The 27,469-nt window shown below is 34.0% G+C and overlaps 1 protein-coding gene across 3 annotated transcripts; it reads left to right on the top strand.

Annotated features, from left to right (window-relative positions):
* Positions 1-3,912: 3,912 nt before the first annotated feature.
* On the top strand, positions 3,913-27,418 carry LOC128166060 (glycine N-acyltransferase-like protein 3). Of its 3 annotated transcripts, none has more exons than XM_052831157.1 (6): positions 3,913-3,964; positions 8,957-9,082; positions 10,307-10,411; positions 10,595-10,715; positions 12,406-12,514; positions 26,799-27,418. In XM_052831157.1, the coding sequence occupies exons 2-6, from the start codon at positions 9,005-9,007 to the stop codon at positions 27,229-27,231; spliced, it is 846 nt and encodes a 281-aa protein (XP_052687117.1). In that variant the 5' UTR covers positions 3,913-3,964; positions 8,957-9,004; the 3' UTR covers positions 27,232-27,418. The 3 variants fall into 3 exon arrangements, with proteins under 3 accessions (XP_052687117.1, XP_052687037.1, XP_052686955.1); XM_052831077.1 differs by lacking the exon at positions 3,913-3,964 and adding an exon at positions 8,193-8,268; XM_052830995.1 differs by lacking the exon at positions 3,913-3,964 and adding an exon at positions 8,302-8,739.
* Positions 27,419-27,469: the final 51 nt, after the last annotated feature.

The following is a 27,469-nucleotide window of genomic DNA, read 5'->3' as shown; positions in this document are numbered from 1 at the left end:
CACCCCAAAAATTTCTTTAATGTAAAAATTTCACAAGCTTAAACACATCAAAACTCACCAAATATCAAAAAGCAGAGACGCGATGAAAAATAGCTTAAAATGCATAAAAAGCCGGGGAATGGGAGGAGTCTTGTCAATAGTTGTAATTTAAATGAAATATTTACCTGCATACATGTATAGCTTACTGGAAAACCTAGCCTGGCCCCAATGGACTGGCCTCAAAATTGGCCTGGCTTCACTCTGGCCTCAAATTTGGTCTATTTACAAATTGTTGGCCCATTTTCGAGGAGTTTAAATTAAATATTTTAAATTAGAATTTTCATTAAATTTTCTGTAAAACTACTCTCAAAGACTATATTTTAATGTTTTATAGATACTCTGATGGAAAACATAAATATAACATGTGACCTGAATGATTGAGATTCAATTAATTTTCTCCATGTTACACACACAATACATGCATACGATATGGATGTACAATACCACTCTTACTTAATTGCCAAGTAATGCATGGATTATGTCATATATAAATATACTGATATCATTAATCTATCATTCATCAAAGGTAACATTTCTGAATTTGTCAGCAAAAGCACTTAAAAGGCACTTGTGGTCATATGGTATATAGTTTCTGTTTGACTTTTTGCATTTACTGTATGTATCGTCGGTAATAAATAATTCAATTCTGACTGTTAACTGTAACATATTGGATTGCATTGCTTGGCAAATTATTTTTAAGAAACTGTATATCTGTGAATTGGCAAAATACAATACAGGACAAAAGTAATTATAAAACTACAGTTATAGCTGTGTCAAGCAAGCTGGTTGTGAGCAAGACATGAGGCCCAAACTGCGAGATATGGAAGATTGCGAGTGGCTACCAACCTCCCCTTGCTCGTCTTCTTCAACCAGATCTCCATCTCCACGGCCGGTCCAGGAGCTCAAACGACACAAGAAAGAAAAGCCACTTGTAAATTCATTAGTGTAAAGTTAAGTTCGTATATTTTACAAGAAACACCATGTACTTTCATTCATTTAGTATAGATATATTATCCTGATTTATTACGTAAAATTATGCAGCGAGCGAGAGCATGGGTTGGTAGCCCAACTTTGATTCATCTTGTATGTAGTTCTACTTGCAAGTTCATGTGAATAAGCTCTGTTTTTTTAGATGACAACAGTCATATTTCTAATAGAAATTGAAAAATAGAAAAAAAATTTTAAAGAAAAATTCCATTACACACACTTTGAAAGACTGCGATTTTCTATAAGAGTTCATTCATAAGAATTTGTTGTTTTATGAGGGAGGAGGATTGATGGAAGATCATATTTTGTAAAAATATTAATAGTCAATTATGTATCTATAATTACCTCTACTTTAAATCAACAAAACACGAATATAATATGTTTTTTATTTATACGTCGATTTTATAAAATTTATACAGATCCTATCGCTCCAGTGACCAAACCGACAACATGCTCGCTGGACGACATACCCGAGGAATACGCGATCGGTGATGAGGGCCTGCGCCATATAGGTTACCGGAGCGCCGGAACTCTACGGCGAAGGAAACCTTCGGTTCTCTCACAACACTGTACTGTGGTGGCAAACACAACAAACAGGAGCTCGACTTTGTTAGGAAAGGCGTTGTGAGGAAGTACGTGTGTTACTTCTACCTTGAAGTTGTGAATGAAGATTCGTGGAATGTCACCCGGTGAGTCCTTACGACACAACGACAAGCGTTACATGAAGTACACCACCGTCATCAATGAAATTTCTTACCCTCTTCTGGAACCAGCATATGATGACATTGTGTTTGCCTTCACGGCCTTGTGACGTGTGTAGTGGTGCGTTAAAAACTAGATGTACATATTTGTTACACTGACCTTGATCGTTTGTACATGTCAAGCATTTGATCTTGCATTCGTTTATGCTAAAGTTGTTATCATTTGATAATTTTAAATATAATGTGCTGAATATATTCAAAATAATATGTTGTACTCTTGATTGAATTTAATATGATCAATTGCTTTTTATTATTCATTCAAATATTTAACACTACTATCAACGACAATGACGATTAATTGTGAAATCATTTGGATGTGTGGAACTTTTTAATATTAAGGTAGGTCCCTACTCAGGATTCTTGTGGTTAAAGTAAGAGTATTTTTCATTAATCAAGTAGAATAATACCTTATGTAAAAAAAAAAAGCCAAAAAATACATATCTCGACTATTCACTTTTATCATTAAAGTCTCCAGAAGATGCATACCCCCTTCTTCAATCTCATGATTTGAACCAAAATCATTATTTCGCTCACATTAAAAAAATATCAAAGCAAAACAAAGATTCAAATGTTTTAATGTATCATTAATGTATCAACCATCCAGACTCCTTAACTTTGATTTAGTTTTATTTTATTTGTTTTAAATTAGAGTCTGATGACATAAAAAGGCATGACCATCGTCTTTATTTTACTGAGGACATATTTGAAAAAAAAAAACCCACACAGATGATTCATCATCAGAATGGTTATCAGAAGTCACAGGATACAGTCGTCTTATTTGCCAAGTCAGAATTGGCAGTTTCTGGGGGGTTTTGCATTTGAATATGCATGGAATAAATTCTATTGTTTTGTGTAGATTACTTCCATAATTTAATCTAATAAAATGATAAATATAAAAAAAAATATCCTATATGAATGTGTCAAACTACTACTTCTTTTTTCTTTGTGTGAAAAATTTACTGCACCTTAAAGAATTATCATAAAGGAAGCGAACTACACGTATATTCTGAAATCTGTTTCAGAATAGGGTGGGAGTAATTGAGAGGCTTTTACGTAAAAAGACGTAGAGTACCATATATGAGATGCTTTTTAAAAGCGTGCAACGTTTCTTTAACAAATTACAACCAAGTTGTTGATTTGAGTTCAGAAATTAAACCTACCTAATGAAAGCATGCCATATTCGGCCTAGCAGTGTATGTCATTCATAACTGCAGAAGAGGATGTTATAGATAAACATAATAAACAACAATCTTTGAAGCACAGCAATTACAATGAATATCTCATTGATAGATTCAGAATTTCAAATACCCGACAAGCTACCATTGTAATTAGTAGTGCAAACGCAGTTCATTAAGCATATCTTTTACAACATACACCATATCAATCTCATAGCGCATCAATTTAATCTCATTTGTCTTTTATATTAAGCACACAATAAAACTTAAACTCGGTTCTGATATTTTTTATTACCTCACAAAAACAGCGTGTGAGTTTATGTTATACCCTCTGTTTTGATGTTTCATTTTCTGTTGTCTAATCTGCTCACACGGCAAAGAACTTGCTCCGCGTTTACAGTTACATGTATCTATACGCTACGCCTGGATCTCAACTTCCCACAAGTGAACAAGTTTAATTTGCACCCTTGGAGATATATATCTCAATGATAGCATTGCAAGATCACGGTGTCACTTTGACCCTCAATTATATTTTTCTATTTTTGACCATTTCCTTATAATTTATTATAAGTTCCACATAATTTATTATATCTTTAATTTTGAAAACTTATATTTTATATTTATTTACTTTAATCAATTTTACACAAGATTTACTTAGATAAATAACTTGAGGCCATCTGTCGATAATTCACACGCACAGTTGTTAAGTCAATTAGTGTCATCCGAGCTAATTAAATATATGCTTTTAGGTTTATCCTTCAAAGACATCCGCTGTTTTTATAATTACGTAATACGCATTGTATCGCAAAACCATCGTGTCAATCCGCCTCTTTGATGTAAGCAATCAGTGAATTTTTCTTTACAATTCTTTGTATCAATTAATGGCAAGAACAACTCAATGCCAGGACAGGGGACGCTACAGGGTTTAGTCCGATCACTTTTGCGACGGACTCTAAATAATAAAGAAGTGAATTTTATATTGTCTCCTGTCCTGTATTTCAGGTAATGTAGAATATTCGTATTTGAATTATTTTTACTGTGTATTTTAACATGTTTAACTTTGCATTTTAGAAAAAGTGTTAATCACTTCATGATGAAAAGCTTTTAAACAATTATCTGTTTTGATAAAACAATTTTAAAAATGTTATCTTTTGATTTTTACAATTTCATTCAGAAAGACAAATTAAGTTCTAATTTTTTTAACAATTCACATAATAGTATTTCCTATTTTTAAATCAATTTTACAAACCACAGGTTGTAAGTTAAGACTTTTTTGGATATTGCATATTTGTCTTTTACGGGTTTCTAATTTAGCATTGTAAACAAAGCGTGTTGTGTAAACGCGCAGTACATTGTGCTGCTTTTAATATTTAATACTTAGCGAAAACAAATATGCAGAAAGTAATCATGTAAGTAAAGTTATTTTTTGTGAAATGTGGTTATGCTTTTTATGATATATGTTGATAACTTGTAAATTAAAAAAAAGGATGTTTGTATATAGTATATTAGATCTTAAAAACTGGACCAGCAGGCATGTTCACGAAGCTATCTTAGGACCAAGGTGCGTCCTAAGTACATCTTAGGATACGTCTTAGTCCTAAGTCTGTTTTTCGAAGCTCTCCTTACTTTAGGAACCGCCATAACTTTGTCCTAACTTTAAGACATCACCTACCTTGTCCTAAGACCATCCTAAAGCTATAAAATCACGTTTTTAGGGATATTGGGATGTTGTGAAGCCTTTTCTTAAGACCGGTAGAATAAGGCAATATTTTCCACAGTTCCAGCATTTTCGACAAACATCAAATTCCTAATCCGGGAGAGGGGGGGGGGGGGGGGGGGCATAGTCAATTATTCTATCATGTATGTTCATTTTAACAAAATGATGTGGAGGGGGGCCCCGAACTCTCACCGCTTCCCCGTTGCTACATGCCTGTCTTGGAGCTGAGAAATTAATATATTTTTTTTGCAAATCCTATCTCTGTTTGACGAATGAAAGTTATTCCTTATTTTTTTTATCTACATTGTACACTAAATGAGTTACATTCACTGTTTTGATTATAATAATTTTTGATAACAATTATCTAAATGTCCTTTGCTATAAAAAGTAAATTTACATCGGGTTACATATACCATGCGTGATCATTCCTAATTTTTATCACTTTAATCTGAAAAAAAAATAATCTTTAAAACATTTGTAATGTTGAATGAACTGTATTTATAATTATATTTTCGAAATATATCACAACTTATTGTTTCTACGAGTACATGTGTTTCCTCATGTAACGTTTCAAATTCTATGAAAATCGCGTGTTTATGTATTACATATACTTGAATGACAAGATTCTCAAATGTTAATTATGACATGACAATACACACATCTTGTTTACATAATTATCTGCTTGTAAGCCAATTATGTCCTAATATATATATATATTTTTTTTAAAAAGAACAGTTATTTGAATTTTTTGGGGCTTGTAATATTTTTTATTTTAATTTTTTTTTTTTTTTTTTTTTTGGGGGGGGGGGTCATTTAAAGAAAAACAAACTAAATTGTTATTGGTAACTGATACATATTTAGGTAAATGTAAAATTATTAAAATGCATACATTAAAATTACTGGCCTTTTGTGTTTTATCTACCAAGACGTATAATTTTCTCTGGCAAAATGTTTAATGATTCATCCCTACACAAGTCTCTCAAATTCGATCTGAATGAATAATTGTGAAAAATAAGAATGGTTGTATAAGGTTAGGATATCCTAACTTAAGATGTTCCTAAGTAACCGTCGAGCTACATCTTAAGACGTGTCCTAAGTTGATCTTAGGATGTTCCTAACTTTTTTCCTTAGTCATATCTTAGGAACACACTTAGGTCATATCTTAGGAAAGTTTCGTGAACATGCCTGCAGGTGTGTAAGCTTTGATAGCCACCCCCCCCCCTTCCCTGTAACCGGAAGTCGTGATCTTGTCTGGTGTTGACCGGAAATTGTTGATGTAAACAATAACATGTGATTTTCTATTTTGGGTCTGTTGCTTTCAATCCCCCCTCATAGCCAAGCATAACTAGTGTAAGCTAATTCTCCCCTTTTAAGATTAATATTTCATTTTGATTTTATTCATTTATTTTCATGATAAAGATATATAGTAGACATGTTATTGTACCTGATATGAATTGTGTGATTATATAATGGTGTTTTTAATTAACACATGAACTTATCTGTGACATCATTAAGCACATTCATTTTAAATATGCAGTGTACCATTGTTTTATATCTTTTATTGTGTTTATAATTGATTACACATTTTTGCGACGGACTCCAAATAATAAAGAAGTGAATTGTATATTGTCTCCTGTCCTGTATTAATCACCAGAGCCCCATTCACACGGTGATAGCAATATGCAGCATCTTCTGTATGTGAATACTTGAGTCAGGGAAACTTGCTTCTCATGAGGGTAAATACCAACGATTTTTTTGTCTGCGGGTATGATTTTGCTGGTTCGGGTTCGATTTTTAAAGTAAGAAATACAAGTTTATCTGCATCTGTAAGCCTGGAACTCTAATTTAAAGACGGATCAACAAAAACTTTCTATAGTTTGAAATCTAAAATTATATCGAGTTGACTTTCTCCGGTTGTAAAAGGCGAAAAAACTCGTCTATGGTCCTGGGCTTGATCAGAAAATTTAAGATTGGTGGAGCTTTCTTACGTTTTCATTTACAAGCCGGAGTTTCAGGAGATTTATAATTTAAAACAGACTCGCATTTTGAATCGATTAGAATATCCACCATTTTAATCCCTTATTAATTTCCGAACATTCTTGAAATTTACTCTAAAGTGTTGATGCTATGTGTGTACATTAATTTTTAAAGCTGTACACCGCTCACATATAGGCACTGTCCGCCATATTAATTTCTCTGTCATCACCGCTCATCTACAACCCCTATATAAGCCATATACCTCTTAACAGGTCAAAGTATGTCGCTGTAGAGGTCTCACCTCTGTGAATGTACATCTTGCCTCGACACACACTAAATGTGCACCTGCATAATCATTTTGTTCTGGAAACTAAGTATGTTTTCTATTTAACAGATTGTGTATTCACGTTTGACCAATGGCTGACTTTTATAGCTTTTTAAAGCTGAACACTGCTCGTAAAATAGGCACCGTCACACAGGTACAAGGGTTGATCCAAAAGTAATGTCACACTTTGCACTGCCCTTCTCATTGGCGCTGTCTTGTATAAAATAATACATCAAGATTTTCCTTATCAAAATTCTAATTTAAGGTAATTTTTTTAATGAAATTTCTTTGAACACTTAACAAGATATTGATGTACATGACATCGCCGCGTCATGAATTTTTTTTATGGTTTGTATATATGAATAAATTACATGCTTCAAAATTTTAAAATACCCCAAACAACACAATATTTTAAAACAGATATATAATTAGCTTTTTCCTTACTGTTTTAAAAATTAGGGACTGTTACTGTCCATTTCGGATATCTACCAAATGCCTTTTGTCTCTTGTTCAAGGGATAAAAAGCTGGACATTCGATGCATGTTTTGCTTCGATGGATAGAAATCACTAGAAAATGTAATGGAATTGATATATCAACCTAAAATTGAGAGTGAGTGAACATGGTACCTTAGTCGTGGTTCCAATACCTAATAAAAGCATATGTCATGTTAATAAATAAATTATAGAGATAGAAGACATACGCTCTGAAGGAAAATTAAAGCTGCGTTCTTACGTCAATGGCTATATCATAAAGCTACGTTCATGACTTCATGAAGAGACCTTGACAAAATGATCGAGTATTACATAATCCAATATACTACTTCATCGATTACAAGAAGATAAATTAGCTACTTTAAGGAAAAAAATGTAAAAAAAAAAAGACTATCGTGGCGAATTTAAATAGAGTACTAAATAACGAAATTCAACCAGAACGCCAAAGATATAGAAATGACGTTGTAAGTTTGCGGCGACTATCGTTACCACATGCTCTACAAAATATATTATCTTCAGAAATAACTATCACAATGCATTAAAATTTTCAGGTCTGAATTGAATTTGGTAGATATCTTAAAGCACGAATTTTTGTAACTTTACGCGGATTTTTTTTTTTACGATTTTATTGGATCTATGATATTACTTTTGGATCAACCCTCGTACCTGGTATATAAACCCTTTGATTTCGTTACACGCGATTGCACATCTGAAACTCGTGGCGGACATGTAGTATTCCTTTCGTGGTCTTTGGATTTATGCATTTATCTCTTATTCTATGTGCATTTATTGTTTGTAAGTAATGCATTGACCAATTTATTTGACGTTAGTATTCTCCTGGTTTGAAAAAAGTCCGTAAAATTTGATAATTTCATCGTGACCGAGTAACAAGCGATGCAAGATGTACGTCCACACAAGTGAGACCTCCACAGCGAATACTTTGAACTGTTTAAAGGTCTGCGCTTTATAAACGTTGTAGGGACAGCAGTGATGAAAGAAAAATATGGCGGACAGTGCCTATCTACGAGCGGTGTTCAGCTTTAAAAAGCTAACCTTGGTTAAATAACGATACCTTGTTTGAACATATGTAATGGAAATTATGGGCGATGTTTATCGATATTGGTGAAGGGGACATTTTCTAGGTATGATAAGGGGTTACACACTTAACAGAGATTGCTTCGTTCCGAATTAGAATGACGTATACTCACTGGACAAACAATTGTGTGGCCATTGGTTCATATCACATGGGTTCCATTTTTAGGATAGGTACTTGAAATTTGTATGAATGCTAAATATAAATACTCATTGCTCTCATTTCAGTGACAGTTGTAGTGTTTAATTGTTTCATGACATATTCAGATTAATCAAGGTTTCTTCTATATCGTTGAGCCATTGTATAATTGTTTCATGAAATATTTCAGATTAATCAAGGTTTTCTCAATATCGCTGAGCCATTGTATAATTGTTTCATGAAATATTTCAGATTAATCAACGTTTCCTCTCCTCTCATTGCCAATTTTGGTTATTCATTATGGCACACCGAATTTTGTCTGATGACTACTGTTCTTTGGAAAAGAGCTTGAAAAATGACATGCCGTTTTCAGTATCGGTAAGGATAAGTTTAATCTGATTCTAGAAGATAGAATTCTAATCATATAGCATGGTTTTAATTCTGCATTATAAATATTTGATTTGCACCTATTTTGATCAAATATAAACTAAAGTAGTATTTCATTTTGAGGTTAAACGATTTGTTTTATTTAATTTTTTTTTTTTGGGGGGGGGGGGGGAGGGGGGTCCTAGGCTATTCTTCTGGAGTTTTGTCTGGTATCTTTTATGCCCCCCCCCCCTTCGAAGAAGGAAGGGCATATTGCTTTGCTGCTGTCTGTCGGTTGGTCTACCAACAGTTTCCGTTCATTTTCTTCGCAAAGGATGCACATATTGAAATGAAATTTGGTATTCAGATTTATCATAATAATATCTAGGTCAAGTTTGATTTTGGGTGCGATCAAGCAATATTCGACAGAGTTATGGCCCTTGGACATAGAAAAATTCCAATTATTTGCAGTTTCCTTTCATTTTCTTCGCAAAAGATGCACATATTGAAATGAAATTTGGTATACAGGTTTATCATAATAATACCTAGATCAAGTTCAATTTAAGAAGCAATCGAGCAATATTCGACAGAGTTGTGCACCTTGGACGTTGAAAAATTCCAATTATTTGCAGTTTCCGTTCATTTTCTTCGCAAAGGATGCACATATTGAAATGAAATTTGGTATTCAGATTTATCATAATAATATCTAGGTCAAGTTCGATTTTGGGTGCGATCAAGCAATATTTGACAGAGTTATGGCCCTTGGACATAGAAAAATTCCAATTATTTGCAGTTTCCTTTCATTTTCTTCGCAAAGGATGCACATATTGAAATGAAATTTGGTATACTGGTTTATCATAATACATGTAATATCTAGATCAAGTTCAATTTAAGGTGCAATCGAGCTATATTCGACAGAGTTGTGCACCTTGGACGTTGAAAAATTCCAATTATTTGCAGTTTCCGTTCATTTTCTTCGCAAAGGATGCACATATTGAAATGAAATTTGGTATACAGGTTTATCATTATAATATCTAGGTCAATTTTTGGTACGTTCAAGCATTTTTTTGACAGAGTTATGCCTTGGACTTAGAAAAATTTCAATTATTTGTAGTTTTCATTCATTTTCTCGCAGTTCTTTCCAAGGTAGGGGGGGGCATAGTGTTTTACAAACACCTCTTGTTTTATTTTTGCCTCGAATGCTTTATCAACGAAACATATGGTTCCTATATCTAGGCTTACTACATAGTCACACAGTTAATAAAGGGGTCTCTGACAAATAGATCGGTGTGGGTCGACAGCTGGCCTACCTACAGTGTTGTGGTGGTATCAGATAACCAGGTAAGTCTATGATTATTCATGTAGTTTCAAATGACGAATAAATAATTTACATATATCAGTCATTATCACTTGCCAAAGATAACAATGCAAACCATCCTTTAATTAATAATTTCTTTTCATTTAACTTAACCAGTCAAATTAATATCCATTGTTTCGTTCTGACTGGTTCCTTCTTTCTTCTAGCATAAGAATGCAGGACTACAGAGAGTGTGCTGTTTTTGTAGAGACCTAAAAAATACTTTAGCATTGGACACTGTACTCCAACATGTAGCAAAACTGCTTTCAAACACTCTCCTCTTATTTGGTAAGAACTTTTTCTATTTGCCGCTTATAATAAATCAGGTATCTTAACACTGTTTGATAAGCCAAGCGATTGAATGGCTACATACGTGATTACTTAAAGATTGACTAATGTTCTATGTAACAAGAGGCCCATGGGTCATATCGCTCACCTAACAACAATATACATAATAAAATCAGCTTTAAGGATCCATATACAAAATATCTTGACAATGTAGTAAAACAGATCCTGTATGAAAAAAAAAATAACTTTTCCCCTAAATATTCTATAGTTAAGCCCTGTAATAACAGGATGATTTTATAGTCTTGACACATGATGAGCATTGCAGTTCTCAAGAAGGTATAAATCAAATGGGATATAAACCTACATCAAACTTGTAAAACCAAAGAATTGTCCAGATGCCAACGTCTAAACAGTCTTAGAGAATCTATAATATGTCAAAATTCTTGCATATTCATTATAACATTTGAGGTGTTTTTTTGAATAATATAAAAAAAATTTCCTTTGTAGAATTGAACTCGTAGTAATTGCCCAACCCTACTCCTACAAAATAGAAATTTGACAAATTTGAATCTACACTATCTGAGGTTATTTTTACTAAAGTTGCAGCTTTTCTAGGCAAATGAGTTTTTTAAGGAAAAAAACCTTAAGTTTACTTTCTCTATACACAATGTATATTCGTATTCCGGAGGATACTTCCACACAACTTTCATCTTTTCTGGCAAATCCGTTTCTATGAAAAATATTATGAGGATTTCCCCCTTTATATTCCTATGTAAAAAAAAAATTCGCCCGCCTCTCAATTATACGATTTGAATAACTTAAATCTACTCTACTTGGGGATGGTTCAACACAAGTTTTAGCGTTTCTGGCTGATCCGTTTCTAAAAAAGATTTTTAAAGATATTTCTCTACTATACTTGGGGATGGTTCAACACAAGTTTCAGCGTTTCTGGCTGATCCGTTTCTAAAAAGATTTTTAAAGATATTTCTAAGAGATCCTTAGTAAAATTTTGAGACCCCCTATATTGTGGGATCATAATTTGAACAAACTTGAATCTACCCTTCCTAAAGATGATTATCTACACAAGTTTCAGCTTTTCTGGTCAAATGATTTTTTTAGAAGAACTTTTAAAGATATCAACAAATTCTCTATAATTTTTAGTTATCTCCCATTGTAAAAGGATGTGGCCTTGTATTTTAACAAACTTGAATCATGTTGTATTCCAAGTGTGAATCTAGGTAAATATCCTTCACATGTGTTACATGTACGAGTGTGCTGTTTTAATATGCGATAGAAATTGAAACTATGAAACTATCAATTAATATCAAGTAAATCGAATTCAACTCGCATCATCAAAGACGAAAGTCTGAAATATCTTACGTGTTTCATTTTTTTTTTTTTAACATTTTGATACTTTACTGGCCGGTACTGTGAAAAACGGCCGGAAAATATCGATATTTCGGACTACGTACAATGATGCGCAAAAGAGATTTTTTTTAATACAGAAAAGAAGTGTACATGTGGTTTAGATATTTTAAAAAAGGATATCGGTATTAGCACTACAGCGTCCGTATCATCTCAAAGATGATGACACAGGTGAAGTAAAATAAGCATTATTTCACATCTCAAAATCGTGCATTTTATAACGATTTGAATTGATGCTTAGACACTTTTTTGTTTCTGTGTGCAGGTTTACGCTCCGGGGTTCTTGATCAGCTGCTGAGCTACCGCAGTGCCGCCTATCGTGTTAGTAATGATGCAGTTGTAATGCACATGCCTAAGGAAAATATCAGACAAATGTTTGTATTGCTTTGAATTTAATTAAGTGTGCTTAATACTTTGTGATGTTTACACTTATATTCAGATATTGAGCTTAAATAAAAGTTCGGTGACTTGATGGTTCGAAGGTTGATACAAAAGTAATGTCAAAAATGCGAAAAAATCATGAAAATCTTGAGTAAAATTCGTTTTAGAAATGTCTACTGGTTCTGATCTGCAAATTTAAATGCAGAACAATTAATACTATATCTTGTTTACTGTAATAAAAGGTAACGAAAAGACTTTATTAAAAGTATAAATACACCAAATTTTAATAGACTGCGCAATGAAAACAAGTTGGCCTTTATTAAGATCAGGACAGTTTATACATAAAAACAATGCATTTAGTTAATCTTCCACGAACATAATAGTACCGAAAATACCAAGTCATAAATTTTACAACTTAGGTTGAGGGCTTCATGACTATCGTAAACATGTATTTAGTTTATTTCACCCTACTGTGGATCGAGATAGAGAAATAAAGGTTATCATAGTCTGTCCCAGGTTTTTTATTCCGAGATATATTGACAATTATCAAATAATATTAGAGAATTTTTTAGTAAAATGAATAATGTTTATGGCATGAAAAATTCCCAAGCAAACTAACAGTAAACTTGTCGCATATTTTCCCCAATTATGTTCGAGCCGATTTGGTTTATCATCAGACATCTAAGTACATGTTTAATAATAACATATGTCCATTCACAACTTACAGTATCCCCCCCCCCCCAAAAAAAAAATATAAAAATTAAAATGAAAACAACAAAAGAAAAGACATCTTTTCATTTTATATGAATTGAGTATAAATTACTGCAAGTTGTGAATGGCTCGTGATATTACCAGCTTTATATAAAATTTCCAATTTGTGACTTCATTAAGGTCTTCCGTTTTCCAACGGAAGACCTTATTGTTTTCGTTCGGTTTCTTTTTCCCTATTATTATTATTTTTTTTCTTACAAAATTTGTGCAGGCGATTTCTCAGAAATGGCTCAGCCGATTTTCGTGAAACTTTTAGATCTAATAGATATTAATCCGAACTTAATATACATTTTTTTAATTTGATGACGTCATTTCCGTTCTTGAGAAAATGACGTTTCAACGATTTTCAGAGGGTTGTCTTGTCCAGGGATCTCCTCCTAAACGGTAAAAGATATTGAGTTCAAACTTTCAGGGATTGTAGACAAGAGATTGTAGATGTGCTATTTGGCGTTCATATTTGTCACGCTCAAAAGGCGTTTAAGCTCGCCTGGTCCCGAAAATTGAGACTTAAAAAACGTCGTAATTTTTAATGGTTTTCATAGTTTATCTCTTTTCTGAAAAATATTTTGTTAACACATGTAATGCAAAAAAAAGTTTATATTTACAAGACCTTTCATTTGATATCAAGAAAAAGGGGCTGGCCCCTCAAATTAGGGGACCAAAGGGCTTTAGAGTCTTTCATCTGTAGCTCTTTACTGAGGGATTTTTTGGGAACAGTTGTAGAAGCAAATATGTTTATCTTACAGTTATGTATCTAAGCAATGTGATGATTTTATCATGTGTTACGTAATTAGGGGTTTTTAGGGGCCAAAAGTCCAGAATTTTGATCACCCATATCTCAGTAAGGAAAAATATTTTGAAATGCAGTATAGAAGTAAAGATAGTCAAAATGATGTTCTAAATAATATGCTATTTTCAAAATTTCGTTAAATGGCCCCTATAAGGAGTTAAGGGATCGGCCCCTTAAACGTTCTTTCCCATATATGTCAAGTACGGTAACAAATCTCTAAACACTTGTTGAACAAAATGTGTTGAAATTTAAATGACCTTTTATTTGATATCAAGAAAAAGGGGCTGGCCCCTCAAATTAGGGGACCAAAGGGCTCTTAAGTCTTTCATCTGTAGCTCTTTACTGAGGGATATTTTGTGAAAGGCTATAGATATTATATTTTTTTTGTTCCTATTTTTGTGCACGCGCATTCTCAGAAACGGCTCGTCCGATATCGATCAAATTTTCAGATATGATAGATATTGGTCTGAACCTGATTGGAAATTTTTTGTGTTTATGACGTCACATTCGTTTTTGAGATATTGAGATTTTCCTAATTTTTATATGGGTATTTTGTCTTCTGTCGTACTCCTAAAGTATAAGAGATATTAAGCTCAAATTTCTACGGTTTGTAAAGGAAAGATTGAAGTTTTTCATGATTGTTGTTTTGTATGTTTAGCACTACTGGCGCCAAAGCTCGCTAGGGCTCGAAAATTTACATAAAAAAGCGTCGTAAATTTTTGTGCTTTTTTCTCTTTATCTCTTTTTTGGAAAATATTTTATGAAGACATGTAATGTAAAAAAGGTTTATATTTATAAGACCTTTCAGCTGATATCAAAAAAGGGGCTGGCCCCTCAAATTAGGGACCTAGAAGGCTCTAAAGTCTTTTACCCATAGCTCTTCACTGAGGGATATTTTATAATAGATTATAGATGCAAATATGTTTATCTTACAGTTGTGAAGCCCAGCAGTATAACGATTTTCACATGTGATACGTAATTAGGGGTTTTTAGGGGTCAAAAGTCCAAAACTTTGATCACCTATATCTCAAAATAGAAAAAATATTTTAAAATGCAGTATAAAAGAAAAGATGCTCAAAATGATGTACTTAACAACATGCAACCTTAAAAATTTGGCTCAGATGCCCCAATAAGGAGATAAGGGACCGGCCCCTAAAACATTCTTTCTTAGATATCTCATGAACGGTAACGAATTTCTAAACACTTGTTGAACAAAATGTCATTATGATCCAACGACCTTTTGTTTGATACCATGAAAAAGGGGCTGGCTCCTAATATTAGGGACCTAGAGGGCTCTAAAGTCTTTTTCCAATAGCTCTTTACTGAGGGATATTTTGTTATAATTATAGAAGGAAATATGTTTATCTGTCAGTTATGTAGCTTAACAGTGTAATGATTTTTTCATGTGTCACGTAATTAGGGATTTTTAGGGGTCAAAAGTCCTCAAATTTGATCACCTATATCTCAAAAAGAAAAAATATTTTAAAATGCAGTATAAAAGAAAAGATGCTCAAAATGATGTACTTAACAACATGCGAGCTTAAAAATTTGGCTCAGCGGCCCCAATAAGGAGATAAGGAACCGGCCCCTTAAACATTCTTTCTCAGATATCTCAAGAATGGTAACGAATTTCTAAACAATTGTTGAGCAAATTGTTTATAAAATCAAATGACATTTCATATGATACCAAGTAAAAGGGGCTGGCCCCTAAATGTAGGGACCTAGAGGGCTCTTAAGTCTTTTTCCTATAGTTCTTTACCGAGGGATATTTTGTGATAAATTATAGAAGCAAATATGTTTATCTTACTTTATTTAGCCTAAAAATATAACGATTTTCTCATGTTTTACGTAATTAGGGGTTTTTAGGGGTTAAAAGTCCAAAACTTTGATCACCTATATCTCAAAAAAGAACAATATTTTTAAATGAAGTGTAAAAGAAAAGATGATTTAAATGATGTACTTAACAACATGCAACCTTAAGGATTTAATTCAGTCGCCCCAATAAGGAGATAAGAGACGGACCCCTTAAACGTTTTTCACAGATATCTCAACAACTAAGGAATTTCTAAACACTTGTTGAACAAAGTTCTTACACCTAAAACAAAATAGTGTCTGGCCCATAAAATGTAGACCACCTTTTACTGTTTTAAATCATGTTTAGCTGTTAAATAGCAAAATCAAGATCGAACATAAATCTCAAGTTCTAAAATCAGACGGAAGACCTCCTCGTTGCTCGCAACGAGATCGTGTCTAGTTGTATTCAGTATTTTTAACAGATACAATTAACCTAGGTCTAAAATGACATTGGAACTGTTTATTAGTCCCCTACCGGTTTTCACCGGAGGGGACTTTAGCTTTCCTCTGCGTCCGTCTGTCTGTCCCACTTCAGTTTTCCACACTTTTTTTCTTTATGCGTTTGAGGAATAATATGAAATTTGCTGAACAGCTTCAAAATGTCAAACTACAGATCAAGTTTACACTTTTGTAGCGTCTGGTTGACATCTTTTTGAGAAAATTAATTTTTTATATTCCATTTGTTTAATGTTTGGGTTCGTTATCGGGTTCGGTGTGTATTGAATAAACGAGGAAAGTATGTACATGTAGTCAGTAATAATATCGTGCATTACTTGTACTATTCCTTTTATTGTTTCTAACAAACAAATAAGTTCTTTAAAATAGTGTCAAGCATTGTGTTCTAAATTTAATCGACATGGGTTTTTTGTATTATTACAATCGGGTTCGTTATCGGGTTGGTCTGTTGATTTAAGAAATTTTTTATTTGAAAAAAAGTTATTAAGAAATGAAGATAATAATTTTTCTATTGATCGACGTATCAAAGAAAAAATTGACCGGAAAACGGGCTACGCGCATTGATGAAAAAGTTTTCCGGTCAATTTTTTCTTTGATACGTCGATCAATAGAAAAATTATCTTCATTTCTTATCATTTAATAAAACATTTTCAAATAAAAAAAATGTGATGTGTCATTGATCAAAAATGTAAATAATGTAAATGAAGCGGCGCGTATGAATACAAAACAACAACAGCAACAATATTCAAAATGGATGCGCCTCAGCTGATGCAGAGCTATTGAGCTGAATTAAAGGATTAAACACAAATAGTGAGTTAAAATCTGAACCGGCTGAATTGAAAACGAAAGGAAAATACATGCGATAGCTTGTGATATTATTCACTGTGCAGAAAAACTCGTAATAAAACTAGTTTTCATGTAAGGTCGCTGGAATATGCAACTGGACATAACCATCCAAGGAAAGGCGATCGTGGATGAAAATAGCTGATATGTCGACAGAGAATAGTATGTATAAGCGACTTTTGTAAACGTTGTGGTAACTAGATAGCCAGTTATGTACTTAAATGGTATATCAGCCGCTTGGAATGCGCAAAAGGAGTTGATGCATCACTCATAGCTTTTCGTTACGACGCTTATTCTGATGACCGATCATGTACGTGTGTAAATTTAAAAATTATCGTTACCAAAGAAAGTGGGCGCTTAAGATGTACATTCGGCAGGAATCTGGGCACACAAGGAGAGTGAAAATTTCATCAATTAATTTTGAATATTTTTCGAATTATAACCGTTATTAGGTTTCTGTTGGATGTGGAATAAGTGGAAAAATATTAGAAATGCTAAAGGTTTTATCATAATATGGGTCTAAATATAGCAACACGATGCAATTCGTTCAAAATCCTACTTACTTACAACTGTTTTTAAATGATTTTGTTGTCTCTGGGTCTTCTCTCCACATATTTGAAACGTGTAAAGATAACATATTTCAACATTAAAAATGTCGCTTTTTAGAAAAAGGTGGAGGGATGACCCAGAGATGACTAAATATGTACTTTTTCAAATTTTTTTTGAAGGATAAAAAACAAAGTCCATTGATATAACAATGTTGTTTCAAACAGTACTTTATAGAGCATATTGACAAGTCTCTCATGGCTCAGTGGTTTCGTTCTGGATTAGTGAATACAAACATTCAGTGTTTTGGGTTCAAATCCAACTGGTGGTCTTTTTAAACAAATTTAAATTTTTTTGTTTTAAATGTTTGTCATTATAACATGATGTTGAATTATAATATGCCGGTATATTTTAGTTTGTTGTTATTGATTTCTAGATCTGCTGAATGAACACTATTTTCTTTTCTTATTACTAGCTTTTTTAGGATATACACAATATAACTTCATTAAAATATGTTTGCATTAACATTTTCAACTAGTTATCGGTTTACCTCTCATTGCCATTTTTTGAAAGCTTGTGAATTTTTTAATAACCGGAATAGCCATGTACTTCGACTCTCAACATAATATATTTTTGTTGAAACCTGTACATAGCCTTTCGAGGTTATAGACATTTAAATCCCAATTGATTCGTGTCCAGGATTCCTGCAAACTTACAATCTTGTGCGCTCACTTTCTTTGAACAGCAGTGTTACCGTGAAAGTTTATAGGCCTATATGTTCGTTATAATATTCTTGGAAAAGGAATAGCCAGTCTCGCTGTAAATGTTGATTGATCCCAAGCAGACGAAATCGTGAGAAGACGCTTAATTTTCTATTTCGTGAATCAAATAATGTGTTTTGTTTATTTTTGAAGGTTAAACTTTCAATTTTTTATATTCACAAGGTTGCATTTTGTTTGCTGACAATAAAACAGACACAACTTTACATTTTCTTGACAGTGTTTATCTTGAAAATTCCCGTTCTATAAATAGTGTTAGATCAGAACAGTTGAGAAAAGTAGATCCGGCAAAAATTTTATTGATGCAGGTATCAAAGAAATTTTTCGACCAATCAGAAGCGCCGATATCTCATCAAATGAATAAATATTAAATGATTCGAGGTTCAAAAGACGGTAAGAAATGATATTCAGCATAACAGTGCATTGTTTCACAAACTTCTACAAACCGGTAGGGGACGTGTGTTGCATATGCAATACTCTCAGAATGCTTGTTTATAATTGGAAAGGTCATCACCATTTCTTGTGGCATCACATCAGTTTAAGCAGACAGCATAGAGAACTATGCGCTTTCGAGGTGTAATTAAATCTTTGGGATGTTATTGCAAATGAGATCCATAAAATAGTGATTATATATGTTGTTTTCTGAAATATCTTCAAGTCAATTTCGTCTGCTTTGATAGAACTGTGTTTCCTGGGATGTTAGGAATTTTAGTGTCAAAGATGCATTCAAAAGGTAAGTTCAGAGATTAATTTATTTAGGATAAATAGTATAATTCTTGCCAGGCCTATAGTATATAAATTAAAAAAAAATAATATAACAGGAATGCCCTATATAGAAACAATGAAGTCATTGCAAACTACTGCTGTAATGTATAATTATAATCAACGCTATATAATTTATAAGAAATAATATCTGGACTTCACAGCCTTTGCACCTTTAAGTTAGGCATCTTGTCTTCTTTAAGTTATCCTCGGTAAGGATCGTGTAAAATTACGACTTTTACAGAGATATTCCGAAAGAGAGCGTTACAACGGCAACGTGCGCGACTAATATATACGTCATCAACGTAACAATACGTTAAGCCACGAACATATCTAAATAATAACTGGCCCCGGCCGAAATGGCAGCCATTTTCTGTAATGTTAATTCCCCCGTAAGGTTTCATTTTTGTATCGTATTGTTAATCCGTTTGACTTTGAAAAACCGTTTTATGGCAGCTGTCGTGGGATTTTTTCCTTCTGGTGAAAAAAAAATATGGTTTTAATCCTGGTTTATTCATTAACATCGATTTATTTAGGGAAACGTGCGACAAAAATAATTGGGGACAGACTCTAGAGTAAAAATTTATTTTTACGGAATGGGCATATTGGCCCCGCCTTTGGGCCTTAACCACTAAATCAGGGACCATGAATTTGTCATTTGAAAAGAGGGGTTTATGAACATCAGATTTAGGCATTCACTTGATCGCTTACTTCTATGAAAGTAAGGAAGAATTTCTATAATCTAATATATTTCATTTTCAGCCATATGCTCCACCCTTGAGCCAAAACCCCTGATCAGAATAATCAATTTCACACTTTAAGTAGAGGGCTTCAAATACATCATAGCCATGCATTTAGGTTTTTCTCGAATTATTTATGTGAGTGAAGAAGATTTTGTAAGAATTTAATACATTTCCGCTGTCGGCACATTGGCCCCGCCTTAAGGCCAAAACCTTTGTCTCAGGCAGGGAGTAAGAATTTCACCTCAAACATTTATTTGAGTGGGGAAAAAAAGTCATAAAGGGGCATGGTCACGATTCTGGTCAAATTTCATATTTGTGTTTTAACAAGTTGCTGTGCTTTAAAAAAGGACTACAATACGTGGACCATTTGCATGTGTTTCCAACGAAAACGTGAAAGCCTTAAGAATATCAGAGATTCCACCGACTTTAGCCCTCTGCTTTTAACCACTAAATTTGTACGTTGTATTACGTATACATGTATGTATAGCCCTGACTTTTTATCTCAGAATTTAAAGGATTTATACTTCTAAAATAATTATGATCTATCTATGAATGAAGTTTGCATGTATTGTATCAGGCATTTGGTGAATTCTACTATTTGCGCACACATTACGATTCGCTCTACTTTGTTAACTATGCAGTGACAGCTTTGTGTAATTTAAAAATTTCATATTTGATGCATTTTTCTTGAGATTTAAACTTTTATACAGTGACATAATTATTCAAACATACTTAAATGCTTAAATAAAATTTAAGCGGGAAGTTCTCTCGCCTCGCCTACTATAAAAGTAAAGTTAAGTTACATGTGTATTCGGAAAACAACAAAACATTGCAAATTATGCTATTTGATTCATGTTGTAGTTTCGGCATAGCATTTACTTTTCATAATACTGATAGTTCATATCACATGCCAATCATTTCTTTAAAAGAAATACTTTGTTTCTTTGCTGTTTACCGACAACTTTACAATTACAGCGCTTTTGAACTTATGTGTGCATATGGCACGGAATCCCGATCCCGATTCAGATAAACGTGTGCCAGCCTGGTTCCCTGAGCTACCCATTACGCACAGGAACCAGGCTAGCTCATGCGCAGGCTGAATTTTCCCCATAGCATCCGGTTTAACCTCGCTTATATATATTCTGCGTGGACCTCAGGGTCCACGCAATAATTTACAATGCTTAGGGAATGCATTTCAAATGATCAAATAAATTTGAGAGTCAGTTGTGGAGTTATAAGCAAGATACAGTGCTCACAATTCTTCGTAATGTAAACAAGGCTCGTGTCCTGTTTTTAACCGGGTTTTCCAACGGAAAAATCCGGTTATTAAAATGGTGAAAATGGCGGGCGGGCGGCTGCCAAAAGAGTACCCTCATTGTACGGGTAACTCCTCCTACAGTTTTCAAGATAGAAAGTTGTTCTTTTGCAGATCAATTGTACATATATCAGAGGTGTGCATATTGCTAGGATTTTGATTTCCGATAATTTATCGAAAAAATACCAGCTTTTGAACTTAGTCATTTTTTGGCAAAATATTGCATATAGGGTACCCTCATTGTACGGATAACTCCTCCTACAGTTCTCAAGATAGGAAGTTGTTCTTTTGCAGAGCAATTGTACATATATCAGAGGTGTGCATATTACTAGGATTTTGATTTCCGATAATTTATCGAAAAATACCAGCTTTTGAACTTAGTCATTTTTTGGCAAAATATTGCATATAGGGTACCCTCATTGTACGGATAACTCCTCCTACAGTTCTCAAGATAGGAAGTTGTTCTTTTGCAGAGCAATTGTACATATATCAGAGGTGTGCATATTGCTAGGATTTTGATTTCCGATAATATATCGAAAAAATACCAGCTTTTGAACTTAGTCATTTTTTGGCAAAATATTGCATATAGGGTACCCTCATGGTACGGATAACTCCTCCTACAGTTCTCAAGATAGGAAGTTGTTCTTTTGCAGATCAATTGTACATATATCAGAGGTGTGCATATTGCTAGGATTTTGATTTCCGATAATTTATCGAAAAAATACCAGCTTTTGAACTTAGTCATTTTTTGGCAAAATATTGCATATACGGTACCCTCATTGTACGGATAACTCCTCCTACAGTTCTCAAGATAGGAAGTTGTCTTTTGCAGATCAATTGTACATATATCAGAGGTGTGCATATTGCTAGGATTTTGATTTCCGATAATTTATGAAAAAAATACTAGCTTTTGAACTTAGTCATTTTTTGGCAAAATATTGCATATAGGGTACCCTCATTGTACGGATAACTTCTCCTACAGTTCTCAAGATAGGAAGTTGTTCTTTTGCAGATCAATTGTACATATATCAGAGGTGTGCATATTGCTAGGATTTTGATTTCCAATAATTTATGAAAAAAATACTAGCTTTTGAACTTAGTCATTTTTGGCAAAATGTTGCATATACATGTAGGGTACTCCATTTCACTGGATAAGGGTTGACATGGATTATGGATACAGTTTACATAAAAGAAAACCCGGTTTGCTGTCACATTAGGTGCGTTCAGAGTTGTACCGTTGGTGAAATTGAGATCTACCGCTGGCAGCATTTGGTTGCCATTGGTGAACTATGGTGGTCATTGGTCACCAAGTGCTGCCATTTGTAGCAATTTGAATAGGTTGTACAATGAACGATTTTTTGTCAAATTCAAACAAATGGTAGCCTTTGGTTACACTTGGTTACCAATTGTAACAATTTGAAAATATAAAACAGTTGAAAACAAAACAAAATACCTTTCCTCTGTGAAGTGCGACTCTTTCCCTTTAAAACAGCTTCGTTGAGTGATTTATTATGCTTAAAAAGTCATTACACAACTTTGATGACAATTTTGTTGAATTCCCAATTATATAAATTATATAAAGAAGTCTACAAAAGGACTACCAATCCATCATTAATACAAAGAAAGTAAAGATTAATTGCAAAACTGATAATAATTATTTAACGCCAGCAAGAATGTATATAAATAAAATCAATTCTTTAACAAGAGCTTGGACTTTGGGTAGGTGTCCCAAACAGCAATGTGATATAGGCCTATCAATAATTTCTTTGTTGGCCATGGATCTTTGAAATCTAAAAAGCAATTTCTACGCAATCTGTGCATATTTCACTTGATATCAACATTCTTTCTACGCAATCTGTGCATATTTCACTCGATATCAACATCCTTTTAATTTGATATGCATATATCTTATTCTAAAGTCTTTATTTACATCAGTATCTATAGGCATCTTATATCCCGCCATGTTGAATTAGCATAATGGCGTCACCTACCAAACTTGCCCAAGCTCTAGGCTGCCGGTAGATTTGGTGACCTCATTTGAAATTGAAAGTACACAAATGGTCAACATTGGTAACCAATTGCTATCACTGGTTACCAATTGTAGACATTGGTGACCGAACTTGCCGTTGGTAACAATCTGGTGAACTCTGAACGCACCTATTGACAGCTTTTCACTTGTTGTTTACATGGTTCAATTTACTCGTGAACAATCTGTTTCAAGCCGACTTGTCTATTTTCTTATTCATTCTAAGCATATAAATAAACAGTTCCTAACATTTATCACATTCATTTTAAAGGGGCATGGTCACGATTTTGGTCAAATTCTATTTTTATGTTTTAATTATTTACAATGTTTTAGAAATGCATTTCTAATGATTAAATAAAATTTGATAGTCATTCGTAGAGTTACTAGCAACACAATTCTCACAATTCTCTGTCATGTAAACAAGGCTCGTGCCCTGTTTTTGTTTACATAGGTTCAATATACCAATTAAAAACCTTTTCCCAGCTTATTTGTGTAATTTTTTTATTTATTTTAAGCATAGATAAGCAGTTCCTAAAGTTTACCACATTCGTTTTAGGTATAAAACTGGAATTTTTACTTCAACGTTCAAAATGTAAACAAACGCTTTATTTACATAGCGAAGAATTTCAAGCTCTGTAACTCGCTTATAACACAACAAATGACACTAAAATTTTGGTTTCCTATTAAAAATGCCTTTCGAAAGCATTGTAAAAATTAAAACCGGAAAAATGATTTTTGACCAAAATCGTGACCATTCCCCTTTAAGCCTAAATCTAGAATTTTCACATCAACACTCAAAATGTAAACAAAAGCTTTGTTTACATAGTAAAGAATTGTGAGCTCTGTAACTCGCTTTTAACTCAGCGAATGACAATCAAATTTTGGTTGCGTATTAAAAATGCCTTACTAAAGCATTGTAAACACTAAAATCGAAAAAATAATTTTTGACCAAAATCGTGACCATGACCCTTTAACTTCATGGTTCCCCCCTGACACTGGAGTCATACAATTTACAACTCTGCCAATACTCTGGTAAAGGGCTTTATTACCATCATCAACATGTGTTTAGTTTGTCCCTTCCCCAGCTGTGGATCGATGCAAATAAGAAGATTTTTTTTAGAGTAAAATACATTTTCATTGAATGGCTTATTTGACCCCGCCTTAGGGTCTGAACCCCTTACCCAGGGGCCATGAATTTTACAATTTTGGACTTTTGATGTAGGTCAGGGCTGTCGGTTTTTTGGGTGGTTTTTTTTTACCATCATGCGTTTTGACTGTTGTTTATTTAGCCCCACCCGTAAAGCCTTAGGGATAGTATGGGAAAAAAAATTATATTTTTTTTATTCTAGAGATCCTCCCATGAAACCCAAGGGGTGGTTTGTCATCAGTTTCACAATTTATACTCCTCTTCTCGTAATGATGTTTCAAAAATGTTTTCAAAAAGTTAAAAATGTAAAAAAAAAAAAAAAAAAAGTTAACCTACGGCAACGGATATATATCAATTGCAATATGTCACCTGAGTGACTCGGATATCTTTGAGAACCGTAGAGGGGGGTAATCTCGACTTAACCACTGATACATGTACAGCTCAATTATCCGTAAATCATTTAATTACACCCACCCGGAAATGAAATGTGCTTTCTTGATTAAGTACATTGATGTTGAAAGAAGGAGCTGGCCAAACAATAAATTCTCAAATTGAATGTTAAATAATTAGGACCCTCTCTGTGGATGCCCTATAGTGGCCAAGATGGCTTGTCCGGAGCATATCGTATCTCCCTTTGGTCTAATCTAACTCGTACTTCACTTACATAGTGTCTATGGTCATAGGACGTGCAGTAACCTTGAATAAAGTTTGAAGGTCAAAGTCATATCGGACTTTCCACTTAGCCCTTTATGGCTCACACTTTAAATAATTTGAGCTTATGAATAACGGGTCTGTAGTGACCTTGAATTTTTAAGGTCAAAAGTGAAGGTCGTAGCAGAATCATCTCAATGTTGTCTAGTCCGTAAGTGTTTCAAACTAAACCCTCTTTTCAAATAACTTGGGGTTTTATTAAAAAAAAAAAAGGGGGTACAACTGGAAAATATTAAAAAAGTATAAGCTGCAAATTGAGTGGGTTTTTTTCCTTATCGCACCAGTCTGATGTTTTTAAAGAGCATATTGTTTGTTTAAAAAGATAAGTGACGCATACTATTTTCACACCAATATCATGTTTGTCCGACGGTCACGCCGAAGTCCGATGGTCTGCGCCAAAGTCCGATGGTGTGACACGCGAAAGTCCAAGGGTTGACGGCATTTGCCAAAGTCCGAAGGTGTGTCACGCTAAAGTCCAATGGTTCACAAAAAGGGCGCGAAACTGTTTGGATAAGAAGCAAGAATGGGTCTTCTGGTTCTCTTCGTTTTCAGCAGGTCAACCGCGGCCATACATTTCCACATTTCACTGTCTGTTTGAAGAGAAGCCTGACGTTCTCTCGTGTTACCGGGAAATACGTCTTCCTGATCGTTTCGTAAACGGCATGGTTTTTCTGTATTTCCGCTACCAGCTCCTCTTTTGACATGACTCTCCTATGTTGCTTATTAACCTTTGAACTCCTGAAAAACACGCAGCCCGTATCGATGTCAAGTATGAAATTTGATAAATGCTTCCGGACCGTTGTCCTCCCCATCTGAGGTCCCATTTCATCCTTGATACTGTTAGCGCCCCATGCAAATGATGATCTGCCTTGACCTTGCAAATTTTCTCGACCTCCTTTAAAATGGACCAGAACTGCTCCGGATTGGGGTCATTCGTCTCTCACTTTTTCCTCACTTTCTCAAAATAATATCCCTCATCTCGAAGGCCTGCTGCATCCATCTTAGGATTCCTTGATTTAAATTGTTATTATCGACGTTACCAATAACGTTCTCGTGACGTGACATCATAGACGTAATTTTTTTTCGCGCAACATCGGAGTAGCGTGGCGCGTAAACAAACGGCGGAACATCGGACTTTGTTCGACCGTCGGATTTTGGCATGACTTGGCTGTAGGAGACAGACCGTCGGACCTTGGCGTAACCATCGGGCTTTGTCGTCCCTATCTCCAACAAGCCGTCGGACTTTGGCGTGACCATCGGACTTTGGAGTCATATATATATAAATTGTACTTGTGACTTTGCAGTTTTTGATGCATTTATAACATATTTTTTCTTTCATACAATACCCAAAAGAAGCGCAAAGCAACAAAATAACATTACTTTTGTATCAATCGTAGTAAAGTTTTGATATTCGAAATTCTTTACCAACTCAAATGGAATGAATATCCGAATTCTTAATAATTTTTTATGAGATTAAACTATAATTTTGCATGATAAACTTCACAAATGCACAATTTTGGGGTGTTTTTTTTAGCTCTATACCTGAGGGATTTATGGTGACGACCCTAAAACAGGAACACGTGGAAACTGTCGTCCAGGAATGGCCATATTCAGGAACATTCAGCGATTGCAAGGAATGGATTTGCGATATGATGAAGCAATTCCCCAGTGTATGTATTGAGAACGAACATGGGAAACCCATAGCCTGGGTGTTGCAACAAGACTACGGTTACATTGGAATGTTACATTTTGTTCCAGAATATAGGAGAGCGAAGCTGGGTAGCGCTGTAACTATGCTTCTCATGGAGAAATTGCACAAAGAAGGAAACTATATATGTTCTTCTATAACTGTAGAAAACAAAACGTCAATTGCTTTTCACGAAAGAACCAAATTCAATTATGTCGATGATTTTAAGATAGGTTTTGTGGTGTATCCTTCTGAAGAGAGTTCGCAGAATCAAATTTAATTATGAAAATGATCCGACAAAACGTTCGGTTAAATGATATCGACCATGATATTCGGAAAGGCGGAAGATCGTAAAACCTTAGTGTAGATTAGAATTCAGTATTCTTGTAAAATTCCTGTCGATATCAAGAAAAATAATTGTATATTGTTGTATGTCTTTGGGTCCAGAGTGAATAAAGAAACAAATAAATGCTTGAAATTTGAAGATTTGTCCTCTTACTTCTGGGTGACGTAATTAC

Source organism: Crassostrea angulata, chromosome 1 (assembly GCF_025612915.1).
Source record: "Crassostrea angulata isolate pt1a10 chromosome 1, ASM2561291v2, whole genome shotgun sequence".
Classification (NCBI taxonomy): Eukaryota; Metazoa; Mollusca; class Bivalvia; order Ostreida; family Ostreidae; genus Magallana; species Magallana angulata.
The sequence above is the reverse complement of the archived record's forward strand: the minus strand, read 5'-3'. Positions and strand labels throughout refer to the sequence as shown.

Excerpts from the sequence above, each read along its gene's own strand:
- LOC128166060 (XM_052831157.1), top strand. The coding sequence starts at position 9,005 with ATGGCACACCGAATTTTGTCTGATGACTACTGTTCTTTGGAAAAGAGC. Across the intron at positions 9,083-10,306 it reads ACATGCCGTTTTCAGTATCG|GCTTACTACATAGTCACACA; the intron begins GTAAGGATAAGT and ends TCCTATATCTAG. Across the intron at positions 12,515-26,798 it reads AAGGAAAATATCAGACAAAT|CTCTATACCTGAGGGATTTA; the intron begins GTTTGTATTGCT and ends TGTTTTTTTTAG.